The 16,480-nt window shown below is 51.7% G+C and overlaps 1 protein-coding gene and 2 pseudogenes across 1 annotated transcript; 2 read left to right on the top strand and 1 right to left on the bottom strand.

The window, feature by feature from the left end:
* Positions 1-3,401: 3,401 nt before the first annotated feature.
* On the top strand, positions 3,402-5,843 carry LOC143867428 (uncharacterized; annotated as a pseudogene).
* A 60-nt stretch (positions 5,844-5,903) lies between these two features.
* LOC143867429 (uncharacterized) lies at positions 5,904-14,363 on the bottom strand (annotated as a pseudogene).
* A 931-nt stretch (positions 14,364-15,294) lies between these two features.
* LOC143867430 (uncharacterized) lies at positions 15,295-16,212 on the top strand (the record flags this gene model as incomplete). The annotated part of the gene is made up of 1 exon (XM_077376084.1): positions 15,295-16,212. A coding segment is annotated over exon 1 (918 nt), but the record flags the coding sequence as incomplete, so codon positions are not given.
* Between the last annotated feature and the right edge of the window lie 268 nt (positions 16,213-16,480).

The raw sequence follows: 16,480 nt of genomic DNA on the forward strand, positions 1-16,480 counted from the left end.
GTTGCGCCCACCTGAGCTCCCACTCGGCCACCTGTCCGCCTCCGCGCCACTTCCGGCAGATAATTTGAATGACAATGGACAGGATTTGGCGGCCGACGGCGGCGACGGTGGCGACGGTGGCGACGGTGGCTGGTGGCTCGCACATTTCCATGAACTTGCACCCGCCGCAAACTTGCTAAATTGTGCCTACATTGACCTCATTTATGCCTTGAATTGGACCTCCTTCGCGATTGTCTACGAGGACGACAGCTCAATGATAAAGTTTGCAGGATTTACTGCGCGAATCCTCGGGCAGCTGGACCAGCAAGTGGCGGATCAAGTTGTTCCGCTTCGACAAGCGACTGCTCGCCACCACCACGGCGACCTCGGCGGGCGCGCATATTCAATCAAGTAATGGCACCCGCGGCCACATCAATAACGACACCACCAAGACCACTTTCAGGATGTTTTTTGGCGAGTCAAATCCAGCGGCGAGAGGAACATTTTGCTCGACGTCAGCAACGACAATTTGTACGAGGCCCTGAAGCACGCCCAGCAAGTGGGCCTCATGACGGAGGAGTTCAGCTATCTCATAACCTCGCTCGATTTGCATATGATTGATATGGAGGACTTCAAGTATAGCCGCACCAAGATAACCTCCTTCAGTCTGCTGCAAGTGCCCAAGTTGGTGAAGTTGGCCAACTTGGGCTCCACCAATCCGCAGGCGGAGGCCCCACACTCGGCCTCCTTCGACGAGAAGTACCTCGAGCGGCTGGGCGTTCACGCGAGCTCCTCCTCCTCCTCCTCTTCATACAAATCCGACTTGTACGACTCGAGCAGGAACCAACCGTCGTACAAGAAGTCCTCCATCAGACAGATCGTCGCCTCCAGCCTGGCCGACGACTCGCTGCCCTCCTCGAGCGACCTGTTGAACGAGAACGACTTGGCGCGCCGCGAGATGCTCCAGTCGTCGCCGGCCAGCATGGGCCTCCTGCCCACCGTCGACCGGAACAACGAGCAAAAGCTCTTTGAGTTCTTCATCGAGCAACAGGAGCGCAACTCGTCCCACGTGCGCCTCTCCACCGCGAGCGCCCTCCTCCACGACTCGCTGATCCTGTACCTGCTGGGCCTGTACGAGCTGGAGCCTAGCGAGGGAGTGTCGCTAGGCGCCGCCGCCTCGCACAGGACCAGCCAGGCGGTCCTATGCGGCGCCTCAACTCGCGACCATGGCCGCACGGCAGCTCGCTGGTCAACTACATGCGGCGCCTCTCCTTCGAGGGCCTCACCGGAAGGGTCAGCTTCGACCACTCGAGCGGCCTGCGCGGCGACTTCAGGCTGAGCGTCATGGGCTTGGCGCCCAACATCAAGCAGATCAAAGTGGGCGACTGGCTGAGCGAAAACTCGAGGCTCTCCTGGTCGCCGCAGCACAAGCAGCGCCACGAAGTTGCGCAAAACCACCCACCTGAGGCCCAGGGGAACCAGCCGCCGGAAACGCCCAGGCCCGGCCTGAGCCCCATCAGCTCCTACGACGAACTCTCGAGCCGCTACGAGGCCGAGCTGAAGCGCTACACCAAGCTGCTGAGCGAGGGCGCCGACGTGCAGGTGCCCTACACCAAGGCGGCCTCGCCCACCAACTCGCTGCTCGTGAACGAGATCATCTTCGACCGACTCTACAAGGAGCCCAGCGACCAGGTGGACACCCTGGTGGTGACCTCCAAATTGTCGCAGCCCTACTTCATGCTCAAGGAGACGCCCAACCGGCTAGAGGGCAACGACCAATTCGAGGGCTACGCCGTGGACTTGATCCACGAACTTTCCAAGTTGGTCAACTTCCGCTACAAGTGGCAAGTGGTGGCCGACGGCAAGTACGGCAGCAAGGAGGTGCTGGCCAACGGGAGCATCGTTTGGAACGGCATGATCGGCGAAATAGTGCGCGGCCAGGCGGACTTGGCCATCGTGGACCTCACCATCACGGCGCAACGCGAGGAGGCGGTCGACTTCACGCTGCCCTTCATGAACACGGGCATCTCCATCCTCTTCAAGAAGCCCACCACCAAGGTCACCACGCTCTTCTCCTTCCTGTCGCCCTTCTCCTCGGACGTGTGGGCCTACGTGCTGGCCGCCTACTGCGGCATCAGCGCCATCCTCTTCCTCGTGGGCCACTTGTCGCCCTACGAGTGGGCCAACCCGCACCCCTGCCGCCACATAGGCGACGACGACGAAACGGTCCTCAAGAACCAGTTCTCCCTGCTAAACTCCTTCTGGTTCACCATAGGCTCGCTCATGCAGCAGGGCAGCGACCTGACGCCGCGCTCCATGTCCACGCGCACCATTGCGGGCATTTGGTACTTCTTCACGCTCATCATGATCTCCTCCTACACGGCCAACCTGGCCGCCTTCCTCACCGTCGAGAAGGTCGTTTATCCCATTGAGAATGTGCGCGACCTCAGCCAGCAACAGGAAATCAAGTACGGTTGCGTGGAGTCCGGTTCAACCTGCACCTTCTTCCACGACTCCCAGATAGACACCTACAGGCGCATTGACGAAACCATGCGCCGCCACCGCACCTATGTGCGCTCCAACGACGACGGCCAGAAGCGCGTGGGCGAGGGCAAGTTCGCCTTCTTCATGGAGTCCACCACCATCGAGTACATCATCGAGCGCAACTGCAACCTCACCCAAATCGGGGGCCTCATCGACAGCAAGGGCTACGGCCTGGCCACCAGCAAGAAGTCGCGCCTCAAGCGGCCCTACCGCACGCTCCTCAACGAGGGCATCCTCCACCTCCAGGAGACGGGCATGCTGCACGTGCTCAAGAACCGCTGGTGGAAGGAGCGCCGCGGGGGCGGCACCTGCACGGACGACGGCAAGGGCGGGGGCGTGACCGAGCTCTCGCTGGCCAACGTGGGCGGCGTCTTCGTGGTGCTGCTGGGCGGGCTGGGCATCTCCTTCCTGGTGGCCATCGCGGAATTCATGTGGCGCGCCAAGAGGTCGGGCTCCAGTCGCGACCGGATGTGCGAGGAGATGATGAAGGACCTCAAGTTCGCGCTGGCCTGCAAGAGCTCCACCAAGCCCATAAACAGGTCCTCCAATCACAGGAGTCGCTCCAGCTGCAGACTCAACAAACAACAGGAGGCCGCTAACGAACTCGCGCTGGACCCCACAATGCTGATGCGGCCCCAGCACTTGTCAAACAAGTACAGGACCAAGCGAAACTACCTGAGCGGAGGCGGTGCCAACGACGATTATCAATTGCGTCAGCAGCAGCAGCAGCAGCAGCGGCGGACATATCGGGCCAATCAGACGAGCCAATCACAAGGTCGCAGCTATCATCACAACAACAACAAAGTCCGTCAGCATCAACAACTACACCAACAACAACTGAACCTCACCGACGGAGCAAAGATTGCGATCCAGCGCTGATGCATGCGATGATAACGCTGCTAATGCAGCAACAACAGGAACAACAACACCAACAGCATCACCAACTGGAGCAGCAACGATTGTTGCGCAATCACCAGCACTACCTCATCAACGAACAGCAGCAGCGGCGGCCTCCGCCAATCAATTACCTGCAGCCAGATTTGGCGGCGGCGGCGGCCGACCGAGTTGATGGAGGCGCCGATAGTCCGAGGCAGGTAAACATTGCAGCGGCCGGCACAACTACACTGCAGCTTATCAACGGCTTCAATAACTCAATCGGAAACAACACACTCGTCGGCCTTAGAGGCTCGAGGAGCCAACAAAACCTCACTTCCGGCTCGTGCGGATCCAACGCGGGACTCGACGATGCGGAGCAGCAAGACGAACAGGACCAAGACGATGACGACGTCGACGACGAAGACGCCGCCGAGCTGCAGAGCAGCACGGAGCTGGAGTGCAGCGCCGACTGCGCCACTGACCGACACGGGGAGCCAGCGAGACTCACCGCCAAGCTGGCGCGCAGATCGGAGGCCGAGATGAGGAGGCTTCTGTTTGCTCAACACTTCGCCGACTCCACGGCCGAGGAGAGTCCCATAGCGGACAGACTTCCGCTGGCTAACCAGCACCATCGAGCGACCTCGCGGGGCCAAAACTCTGATTCGACTCGCTACTGAGGATCAGTTGTTGTTTGCCAAGCCGCCGGTGTCTGGGCGGAAGAATAAACTTTGTGAGACCTCAAAAGCGATGATTCAATTACACCTGAACCTTTGTTGTTGTTGTTGTGCTCGCTTTCCTCGATTTGGGTGCGCCTCGATGGGCCTCGTGGTCTTTGGTTCGGTCGGCTGTGGCTGACACCAGGTGAGTTTCGTGCCGACTTTCAATCGATCTTCGGGACGACGCTGACCAGAGCCAATGGGAAGGCCGATCGGTACAGTTCGCTGCAGGAAAAACGCGAGCGAGCGGGCGGGCGGGCGAGCAACCGCTGTGTGCTTTGCTTGGCCATGCTTTGTTGTGTGCCAGAGAATTCGCTAGATAGAGTGACAGAGAACCAAGGACCCCCAGAGAGAACATTATCAGTGAGCAATTATTACATCAAAAAGGGAGAGCCAATTACCTCATGAGCTCGCCTCAATCGACTACTTGATTATTATAGCATCACACTGGAGGCTACTGCGTGACTCCAAGTGTCAGTGGGAACTTTTCAGGGCCATTTATTAGGCGCGACGCAATTGCGACTCGGACGGCCACCCTGCGAGAGGCAAGGCGAGAAACACGTAAGAAAAGGCAACAACAACAACAACCACTATTAATACTACCACCACCACGACGTTGAAAACGTTGAAGCCAACAGGCACCACGACGTCATTCGGTTTTGGCGGCCACTTGTTATTCTGCCCCTCTCGCCATTATGCGAATTTGCTCACCATTTGGCAATTCGTTTCAAATGTATAGTACATTAAATAGTACGCCTAAAATTTTTGGGCACATTTTAGTTACAGCTTTTATTGGTTACGTAGGCTGGCGGGCAGTAGACATAATATTATTTCACCAAAACAAATCCCAAAACGGGGAAAAGTCCACCACAACCTCATTACACAACATAATGTTCCGCTGGTTTTCATCAGGTCCGCCCAAGTTGTTGCAGGATCCAGAGACACAGTACGAGGTGAAGCTAATCGAACGCGAGGAGGTTTCCCATGACACCAGGAGGTTCAGGTTCGGTTTGCCCAGCAAGGAGCACGTTTTGGGTTTGCCCATTGGCCAGCATGTGTCTCTCATTGCAACCCTAAACGAGGTTGAGGTTAGCCGCTCCTACACTCCCGTGTCGAGCGACGACGACAAGGGTTTTCGTGGAGTTCGTCATCAAGGTTTACTTCAAGAATGTGCACCCCAAATTTCCAGACGGCGGCAAGCTCACCCAGCACCTGGAGAGCCTTAAACTGGGCGACTCAATCAAGATTCGCGGACCGAAGGGCCGACTCCAGTACCTGGGCAAGGGCAACCTGGCCATCAGGGCCGACCTCAAGAGTGCGCCCCAAAAGATACACGTCAAGAGGCTGTCCATGATTGCGGGCGGCACGGGAATCGCGCCCATGTTACAAGTTATCCGCGACGTCCTCAAGAAGACCTCCGTTGACAAGACCAAGATTGCCTTGCTGTTTGCCAACCAAACCGAGAAGGACATTCTGTTGCGCGACGAGCTCGAGGGGCTGGCCGCCAAATATCCCGACCAACTGAAGATTTGGTACACCGTTGACAGGCCCGAGGAGGGCTGGAAGTATGGCAGTGGCTTTGTCAACAAGGACATGATAAAGGAGAATTTATTTGAACCCGATGGATCGACGCACATCCTCATGTGTGGCCCGCCGCCCATGATTAAATTCATCAACACCCAATTGGACGAGCTGGAGTGGCCGGCCGAATGTAGATTCAAGTACTAGATTCGACTTGAGCTAGACTTTCCGATATATTAAATAGAAGATGAGAGGAGCCCGCAAATCTCATGTGCCATATTTCTTGAATTCCCAATTCCTGTTGTCAAGGGGGCACACTTGTCTCGTGTTGATCCACTTTGATATGCAATGCATGTGGAAAACGTGAGAACATTTGCCCCAAGCAATGGTGCAGTTTTCGTCTATGTTTGTCATCTCCTGGACGGATTGACACTCGATACACTTGTCCATGATGTGATTCCTGCAAATGGCGCAGTTGTCGACGGTTATGTCATAGGCCCACAGGGCCACCGCCGTCCATTTGCGCACTTGGAATCGTTTGTTGTCCTTGTTGGGAAATTGTTTTCCTACCAAATCGGTGGTGCCGCTGCTTTTCCTCCTCCCCCCGGCGCCACCAACCGCGGAGCCAGTCGACGAGGTTTGGCTGCCATCGTCCATGTAGAGCATCTCAGTGTCTTGGTCCATGATTTTAAATCGTCTATTCGACTACGGCAACTGGCTTCGGTTGCTCATATGCAGGTGAGATGACAGACGAGAGGTGCGGGAAAAAGGTTTCATCTCGAGGAGTATGCGTTCAAATCATCACAACTTGTAGTAGGAAAACAAACGTTGCTAATATGAGTATAAGTTGGTGGGCCTTCACCGGCTCCAATAGGGAGCCTCCGTTGCACCAGTGATCGAATTCACAAAAACAGTAGGTGGTGTTGTCATTCGGGTTGCTGGAGATGGAGTTAGTTGGCTGATACAACGCAGCTCATCGCTAGCTCTCTCTCCCCAAACTTACCTCTTGATTTCGAGATCGTACAGGGGATTCGTCACGTAGTTTGATATCTTCGGGTTGGGCAGCGAGGCCGGCCGGCAACCCTCGTACTTGTCGCCCGGGATGTCCGTCCGGATTGGCATTATGTTGGACAAGCAGTCTCTGATTATCATGACGTCGCCTGTGAGAAGGACACTAATTAGATTTGGCTCTCCCTTGGTTATCAAGCAAATTGGCTCATGAATTAACAACTCACTCTGTTTCCTTTCGGTTATTTTGACACACTTGTCGTCGTCTCTCGGGCAGGTGACCGCCCGGTGGACGAGCCAACTGACTCCGTCCTCCGAGCATCCAGGCTGGTTGCTCATGCACGAGTAGCACCAGATGAATCCCCTCGCTTTCGGTTGGTTGGATAATTGCAATTAGACTCCGATGTTGTCGACGAGGAGATTCCAAAATGATGGGGCCACTAATACTCACCTGTCAGAGCGAAGTGGCTCAACACCGCGAACATGGACACCAAGTTCATCAGCCTGACGTTGAACTTTGTCGATGTTTTGGCCATCTTTTGCTCGATTGTTTTCCTTCCCTTGAGACTCCAGCTGACTAGTGCCAATAAATAATTACTCGTCTTGTAGTGTGGTGACGCAAAGGCGGACCCTCATTCCTGTGAAAGCCACCAAGTGGTAGCCAGCGACGCTTACAAGTGGTTGTTTTTCGCCCGAGAGTTTCCTTCTCGAGTCGAAGGGGAGCCCAAGTGTGTCTGTCGTTACGTTCGCCGCGCACACACACAACTTGAGCACGCTGACGCAATGGGGATCCTCGTATCGCTGTTCGCGATGGCCGAAACCACGACGAGATGAGGTAACACCGCCACTCGACTGCTCATGCTCATTCCCATAGAAACCGTACACCTGTTTTGCTTGTTACTGGCCGCCGTGTGTTTGCAGAGGTGACGCCCATATCACGGACAACATGCGCCCAGTTACTCGCTAATGCAATCTAACGGACACAAATTGACTCGTCTCCCCGCAGCCTCAAGGTCGGCCACTGGCGACCCGCCTCGCTCGATTAACTGTGCCGGCCTCCTCCAGCGCCGATGATTGCAGGTGTGCGACTCGATTGTCACCTCCGAGTAGCTGGCTAGACTCGCGCGGCTTGCGCCTCGCCAAGTTGCTCGTCGAGCGCCTCGCTACTTTCGCGTGTCCGTGTTTGTGTGTGTGTGTAGAGGACACACATAAAAGTGAGCAACTCTTGGGGGCGAGTCTAGATCTTCCGCGGGGAAGATTACACTGACAAGCGAAAGTTTTATCCTCTCGCCGAGCAAATTCGAGCACAAACTTGACGGCTTGCCAAACATGTTATTGCTCGCGCGAGTTTTGCATAAAAAGACGAGCAAACAACGACCAAGACGACGACAACAAGAAACGAGCAACTCTGACAAAGAAACACTCCATCAGAGTGACCTTTCGATCTCGCGAGGCGCTTTTATAGTTCGCCGCCGACTGCCTTGCCGGCGAGATAAGCATCGCTTGAGCTCGCCTCTCGCGAGAGGACACCACTGTGGTGCGCGTCCCTCGGGCCCCTCAACCTATCCTCACTCACTCGCTTGCTCGCTCAGTGCAAGTCTATTACGCAATTTGCCTCCGTAATCCCGCGTGAAGTGTTTAAAATTGCGCCCGCTTTTGTGATGGCGCCGCCGCCGCTGAGAGCCTCGCGAGATTTTGCGCTATGCGCGTCCCCGTCTTCGTGGTCTGTGTGTGAGGCGGCGAGCATAGCGAACACTTTCGAACTTTCCCTCAGAGAGAACGCAGGCCGCCAGAGGTCACACTCGAGTTGGCGAGCTAATAAGTGAAAATCGCTCTGCTTGAACTCATAAACCGCAAACTTAGGTGCCCCTCGAGGTGTTGTTACACTTTCATTCGGTTGATTGATCAGCGCGGCGGTGAGTCAAGCTGTTCACACGAAAGGCCATCATCAATAATAAAACTCGTTCTTCCTCGTCAATCGGCGTCGTCGTCTTCGAAGAGGAAGAAGTTCAACCAGTTGAACGACCTGAATTTTCCACTCAGCCGGCTGGAGTTCGTCCATGAGGAACTAAAGTTCGCCGTGTTTTTCGCTGAGAAGAAACTGGATCGGCAGACGAGTGTTTTTGTTTGCTCGTCTAGCCAGTCTTGACACTTGTTGCTAGGCGGTGTTGTTGTCGGGATTCCAACGAGTGCGTCAGTCGCCAAGTTGCGGCGCCTGCGGCGGCATATCATTGCACTTGTCCAAAGTCGACGGAGAGATTGACTCTAACGTTTACTAGTGACACTCAATTGGAATTAATTTCGCGCTCTAGTGACACAATGAGCCACACGATTGAGCGGCGACACACAATCTCCTGTTCAGCTCAGTTCATCAGCTTTGCCCCGGCGACTATTCAATTACTTAACCGGCGGCGACGACGACGACGACAAGCTACGCCTCTCAAACTGAATTGAATTGAAATGAATTAGATCGATCTGCGAGTGTAGATCCTCCTGCGTCAACCTCTACTTCTCGTGACCAGCCATCCGTCTGGATCGCTAGTTCGTTTTGTTTCTAATTACTGCCCGTGTGTTTGGCCATCTCTGGTGTTGTCGCTGTGCGACTTACGAGCTAAACGATCAGGTTACTTTCCATTGAATTGGACTCCAGTCACTCTCATGTTTTCGTTGTCCTCCTCTGCTTCGTTGTTTGTTGCCTGAAACTCAACGACCCGACGCAACGCTTTAAGTCGTTTGTTATGTTTTCTAAGAGGCGCCCCACGAGTCAGACTTGGCGCATGGCGAGTCGAGTATCGCCTCTACCTCTTTTTACGTAACAGCAACAACAACAATGACGGGAGGGAGAATGTTCACGCTTGATGGGGACTCAGTGGATGGTGAAGGGTTCAACGAGCGTGAAGAGGCAGAGGCGCCCCAGCCAAGTGAGCAACTCCGTCCGACTTGCCACCAGCTTACACTCCCACCTCGCTCTTGAATTGACTTCGGCTTCGGGCCTATGCGAGAGTCCATTGTCTAGCCAAGTGTATTGGTTGCTGAGCAATTTTAAGCTAAATATTTACCCTCTCAAAGAAGTGTAATTACTTTGTTGAGAGCCCAGGTTGACGGAAAATACGTCTACTCTTGAATTCAACGAGCTTGACAGCCGACAATCAACAGGCAGACAATGGACCTTCGCGCAGAGGCGCTGTGATCTAGATTGACCTTGCCTCGGGCTCACATCGTGTTGCAAGACGCGCGCGAGCAGGCAGGAAGGATATTACATGAGCGAGTAGTAGTTGTATATGCACTAAACTTTATTATTAATCGGTTACATCATTCAAACATTATGAGGTGATAATGGGCGATAATAGCAATAAAAGTCGCAACCCTTGACGCCTCCATTAATACAATCCATTCATTCATCAGTGTTAGTCATCGTGCACTTCCAAGATTTAAACATGTTGATGTTCCCGTTGAATAATAATAATAGAATTGTACGACTCCTTGTTGTGGTTGTTATTGTTGTTAAAAGCACCAATTAAATATTTCACTATTAAGAGTTTTGCATGATTACATAACATAAACTCTCAACATCTCCAATGCTGCATGTCCCCACACCACCTCTACCACCACCAAGTTCTATGGGAAAGGAGGAGGAAAGACAATTTTCACGCTTGAGTTCATCTCAACTCTCTCCCTTTCGGTTGCTCCTCTCCTCGAGTCAAAAACTCTTTGATGTTGATTGGATGAATAGAAATGACTGTGGCGATGATGCGTGGTTGCTGATGATGTTCTTAATAATAAGCGGAGGAAGAAAGCTTTTGAGTTTAGGCTCACACAACACACAATGGTAATTGTGAAGTATCACTACACGTATAGCCGTCGTAATTACTTTTACTTGCTTGCCGCTTGTTTGTGATTAGAAATATGTATTCAATACTAAATATATGAATGATGTATACATGTATAGATATATGTGATGTGATCCTGTGTTTTCAATACTTAAGATAATAAGCTAAAATTGATATCAGTAGTAATAGTTGAATAGAAGAAGTAGTAATCATAATAGCTGTTGTTATAGCATCAGTAAAAAGGTGTTATAGCCGCACACTCTATAAAGATTTCTCAATCTTGATCAACTCCAAGATTCCGTCTTGCATCTCGCGAACGGCCTGGTACTCGGTCAAACCCAAACGACGCTTGTTGGATATGTCGTAAACGCCGCCAATGCTCTCGGTGTGCTCGCCTGAAGTTCCACGAACTTGCAGGTTGTAGCGGCCGGCAACCTCCTCCAGCTTCTTGCGGTCAGCGGCAAGCTTTGGTAGCTTGATGTGAACTGAAGCACGGATGGTTGTGCCCAAGTTGGTCGGGCAGAAGGTCAAGAAACCAAAGCGCTCGTCGTGCGAGAATGGAACCTTGGCCTCGATGGCGCGAGCTCCTTGAACCATGCGGCTGAAGACTTGCTTCAGGTCACCGCCCTTTTGCATACTAATAATTCTAAGATGGTCCTCCTCGTTGACCCAGACTAAGAAGGTCTTGGCCACGTTGTGGTAGATTCCACGACCAGTTGGCCAGTAGCGGCAAGCGTTCGCCGCTTGGAGGAAACGGTCGCCCTCCTTGAAGAGGAAGTGGTCGTCGATAAGCTGCTGTTGAGTTTCCTTGGTCATGCCAGTCAATGGGTAGTAGGTGCCCGTCAGGTCGCCGTCCATTGCCTTGAATTGGCCGCTAACCTTGGACTCCATTTCCTTGTATTGCGCCTCGGTCAAGCAGGGGTTGAACGGGTAGCCCTTGAGGGAGCGGCCGCAACGAACACGAGTGGAGATGACGAACTCGTTGTTTGGGTCAACGTTGACCAGGCTTTCAAGGTCACCGAAGTCGCTTGCCGGGTGCTTGTCGGTTGGCTTGAATCCCTTGTGGTAGTCGTCGATGATTGGGTCGAATAATTCCTTGAACAAGGTGTACGACTCGGCGTCAGGCGCGTAGATGCCGACACCCGAATCCAAGTTCTCGAAGCCCGACTGGCAAACGTCCAACAAGGTGGCACCCATGGCAGTCTTACGGTTCTTGCAGGCGTCCAAGACCTCGCGGTCAAGTACTTCTTCAGCAATGAGTGACATTGCTCTGGGGTTGTCGCTTGCAACTTGGCGAAGCCAGCCTCCAACTTGTCAATTACAGCTTGGTCGACCATTTTGATATTTTTCTTGTTATTAGTTGTGGTAGAATTTGGGTGTCTAGATGAGGTTGTTGAGAGAGATTTTTTGCTTTGCTTTAGAATACCACGACGATGGTGATGGTTGTGCAATAATGAACCTTGAAATTGGTTGTCAGTAGTGGTTGAAGTTGTGTGGGGTTTTAAATATTTTCGATAATGTCTTTCGTGGTTAGTCGAATGTATCCGCTTTGCCTGCTCAACGTTCAATGATGAATTACTGCTGAAACTCGGTGGTAGTGACGGCGGTGGCTGCGCTGCTGTGGTTGTAGCTCCGACTCCTAGCGCTGACAAGGCTGACGCTGTTGATGATGACTTATGATGATGGTGGTGGGGACGATGTGATGGTAGTTGTAGTTGTCTCTCGTAGGATGATAATGACGAGGATGATGATGATTGTGATGATGAAGAGGATGACTTCGAGCTTTCCTTGCTTCTAGCAGTGTTAATGGTGCGCCTATTGGATGACTTTGCAGTCGTTGCGCTAGCGCCGTCGCCGACGCCGAACGCGTTAGTGCGCGACTCCACCGCACCGGCCGCTCGCCTTGCCAGTGGCGGCGCTCGTGTCGAACGCGCCGCTGCGGCAAGCAGCGAATGCATTGGCTGCTGCTGCTTCTCTTCTTCACGTTCGTGTTGCGTTGCTGCCTTGTGGTTGCTGTTGCTTTCCCCTTGCGAATCGTGTGGCTTTAACTCGAGCTTGTGCGCGTCTCTGGCACCACTGACGTTAACTTTAACGTTGCCACTAGGGCTGCCGCCGCTGCTGCTGCCGCCACCACCACCACCGGCGTTACTCGACGCGGGGACAGCGACGTGCCTTGTCCTTCTTCGCCTGGCTAATGCCGCTGCCTCCCCCGTCTCGTCGTGCCTGCTAACCCGTCGCCTGTGCCCTCTTGCTTGCCCTTCTCCTCGCCGCGCTTCCTCCCCCTCTGGCTGTGGCCGCTCATCTGCGGCGGCGGCGGAATCCTCGCCGCTGTCGTCGTCGCCCTCGTTGGCCGTAATGGCGGCGGCCGGTCGCTACGCCTAGAAAGCCCAAGAGGAGAGCGAATCTCGCACAAAAATTCGGTGCGCGTCCTTGCGTGTGTCTAGTTCCCTAGCCAAATTGTCGGCCTATAGAGAGGTACACGAGCGAGGCTCAGGTGCCTCAAGTGTGGTGTTGTTAATCACCTGTTGTTGTCGCAGTCGTCGTCGGTGTTGCCTTCGTTATGCTTTGATGCCGCCGGTGGATCAGACAAGCCGACGAAACTCTAACCTCCGAATAATCCACCTGTATGGCTGCTGTCAAATCTTATCTCTGCTGTCAAAATATTTCCAGTGGATTTTCGAGTCTGAGGCGGAATTCACGAAACTAATCGGCTGATATTTGAGGGATTTAATCAATTATCAATTAGTGCGCCAGCTCAGCCATCGTACTCAGCAAACAGACGCACTAATTAGAAGAGCTTTCATCACTTTTTTACCCACATGAGCATCATGATGCGAAAACACCCCATGTGGCAGATCGTGGCGCCATCTTAATTGACGTATCTGATGAAATTTTTTCCCTCTTCGCGTGGTTCTATTATTGTTTACATTTCACCAGCTGTCATTGCAACTACATTAATATTTCACCTTTAATTAGGTGAGAACAAGATGAACTATTAGAAAAATTCGGTTGGCTCTCCTATTTCCGAAGCCAACTCGAAGCCTTTCGTATGGCTTCGCTTACTTCGCGACTCTCGGCCAGGAGTCAACGGGATTATTCGCCGTCGGCTGGACCAAATACTTCGACGAAGCTCACGATATTCAACTTGACACCAGCCCGAGAGTGTCGCCAAATGAATCACCAAATCATCACCACCACCATCAGCTGGGGGCGATTTGTGATCAAGAGTTGGATTTTTTCAGAGTTTACCTGAGGAACTTCAAGGAACCTTATGCACAAAGAGAGAATTCGGCAGGCGACTCGACGCCAACGATTGCGATTTTACTGAGGCAGAAGTGAAGCAGTTCAATGAAATTCCAACTCTAGTTACCCTCCATGGCGGCGGGTATTCGGGTTTATCGTGGGCAAAGTTCACTCGTTACATCGAGCACTATTGTCATTGCCGCGTTTTGGCTATCGACCTGCGCAGTCATGGCGACACAAAAACCAGGAATGACAATCAAATGGACATCGACACTCTGTGTCAGGATGTCTCATCAATTATACACACAACTCATAGGATATGTGGCTTCCCAGAGACACCCAAAATTGTCCTCGTTGGCCACAGTATGGGCGGCGCCATTGCCATCAAGTGCTCATCTAGGTGTAATGCCTCGTTGCCTTCATTGATTGGCTTCGTCATTATTGATGTCGTCGAAGGGACTGCCAAGGATGCACTGCCTTTGATGATGTCAGTAATCAAAACTCGACCTGCGAGGTTCCCCACGCTCAAGAATGCAATTGAGTGGTCGGTTCGATCTGGGATGGCGAAGAATATCGACGCGGCTCGAGTTTCAATGCCGGGAAACTTGGTTAGCATCGAGAATGAGCACTTGGCAATACATGACATTGACTACAGCGATGAACCAAGACACTTGATTGAATCTCTTACAAAACACAAATTTCCCGTTAGCTCTGAGAGTCTGATTGGGCCCACAAGTCCAATCGTGAATTTGCCACCAGATTTGCCCCTACCACCACGAATCGCGGCCCTCAAGAGTAACCTACCCATGGGTCCGCCCCGAGTTCCTTCACCTGCTGCCGCGGCAGCAAGTATGGGTAATCCTGTGATAAGCGAGATGTGTGAGGATGGAGAATGTTCGCCGGATTCGAGTCAGGAGCTAAAGTTTGCCGCAAACGATTATGACAACAAGAGGAAGTCAATCGATGCAGACTCACCGGGATATTGTTGGCGCACAGACTTGGCCAAGACACAACCCTTTTGGAGCGAATGGTTCGAGGGACTATCTGGTGAGCTACTGGACTCGCCGGTCCAGGCAAAGTTCCTCCTTCTAGCTGGAATCGACAGGCTCGATAAGACTCTCACAATAGGTCACATGCAGGGAAAATTCATGATGAAGGTACTACCCAAATGCGGCCATGCGGTTCACGAAGACGTACCCGAACAAGTGGCTTCCGTTATTGGTGAATTTTTAGTACGAAACAAGATAACAACGCCCATTGATCGATGATAATTCTTTTCTTGGATTCTTATAAGAATAAAAACACTTTACATTCATAGACAGGCAATTAGAGGGTTCTCTTGAGTGATCATTAGTTGATTTGCTTCCGAATGTACAGTCGCGCACAAAAAAGTAGCTCGAGAGATTTGTTGGCAGAAACATGTGCAGAATTGCATTGCAATAAGCCTCGTGTATTGAACGTGTCTCCGAGAATATAAACAACTTTAGGGTTTCGGCTATATTGAGATGTCCTATTCGTAAACCTAACAAATCAAGTAATTATATTTTACATCGATTAGCATAAAATCAAATCCAATCATGGCTCTGCGAAATCTCATCTTCAGGAGAGCCATGAGCATCCAGCAACAGCAACGACAAAGGCCTAGTATTGGTCAAGTTTTCGTGCAGGAAGATGTACAAACATTATTGAAGGAGATCACCAGGTATAGTGAGGATAAGATATTTTCACAAAGGATAGTCCATAGATTGAAGTCGCCCAAGATGATGTTCATGACAGATGAGGACTTGAAGCGGGCCAAGGAGAATGCCTACCATGAGGCGAGGGCGAGACTTCAGATGCCGCCCGTAATGGATCCAGACAATTCAGAGCCAAGAATCCTCTCCAAGGACGAGGAGCTTGTAGGATATTCTCGATTCAGAGTTTTGTTTGTGGACATATCACCTGGTCAGACGAAAAGATCTAGACTGATGTCCATCAGGGAACGTGATGGCACATTAAGATTCCCAACTCACGTGGAAAGGTCTAGATTGAATCATATCTTCTATCCCCAGGATAGTGCGTCTGTCGAGACACCAAGATTATTTGAGGAGAACAATATGATCAGATTATTGCAAGATGAAAAGTATAAATATATACTAGATCGTGCCTGTGTTCAGTTTGAGCCCGATGACCCCCGATATGTGCATGCAACTACAAGAGTTTACAATTTTGTTGATAGTAGAAGTGACTTCGACAAACTCAGATCGACCAGGCATTTTGGTCCAATGTCACTCTATTTGGCCTACAACAAGCAGATTGACAATTTACTATTGGAGATGTTTATCAAGCAATTGGTGGAGGATGCCGTAAAACTAGTCAGACTATACAATATTTGCCACAATATCGACACCGAGGAGCAAGACGATTTAGAGATCTTGAAAAATTACGCCGAGAATCATTCGAGGGCCAAGTACAATCTAGACTTGGCGCTACAGGATTTAGTTGGCAAGACTAAGGTGATAAGCTAGGTAATCAACCTGATAATAAATCACCTGGGAAATAAGAAAAGGTGAGAGGAGAAGACTCGAACAAGTAAATTAATGATGTCTATTTGCATGTGAATTTTCAAAATCTATTTAATCAGTCTAACCTACAGCTCTCGCTTTCGCTCTCTCTATTTATTTTTGAATCACTTCATTATTTTCAAGTCCTACATTTACAGCATCCTTGTTTTTGCCCTGATTTAATCATTTTAACAATCCAGATTAACCTCACTGTCTAATT

This window comes from Tasmannia lanceolata, unplaced genomic scaffold (assembly GCF_043159265.1).
Source record: "Tasmannia lanceolata isolate RefF3 unplaced genomic scaffold, GAP_Taslan_0.1 ptg000235l, whole genome shotgun sequence".
Lineage (NCBI taxonomy): Eukaryota > Viridiplantae > Streptophyta > Magnoliopsida > Canellales > Winteraceae > Tasmannia > Tasmannia lanceolata.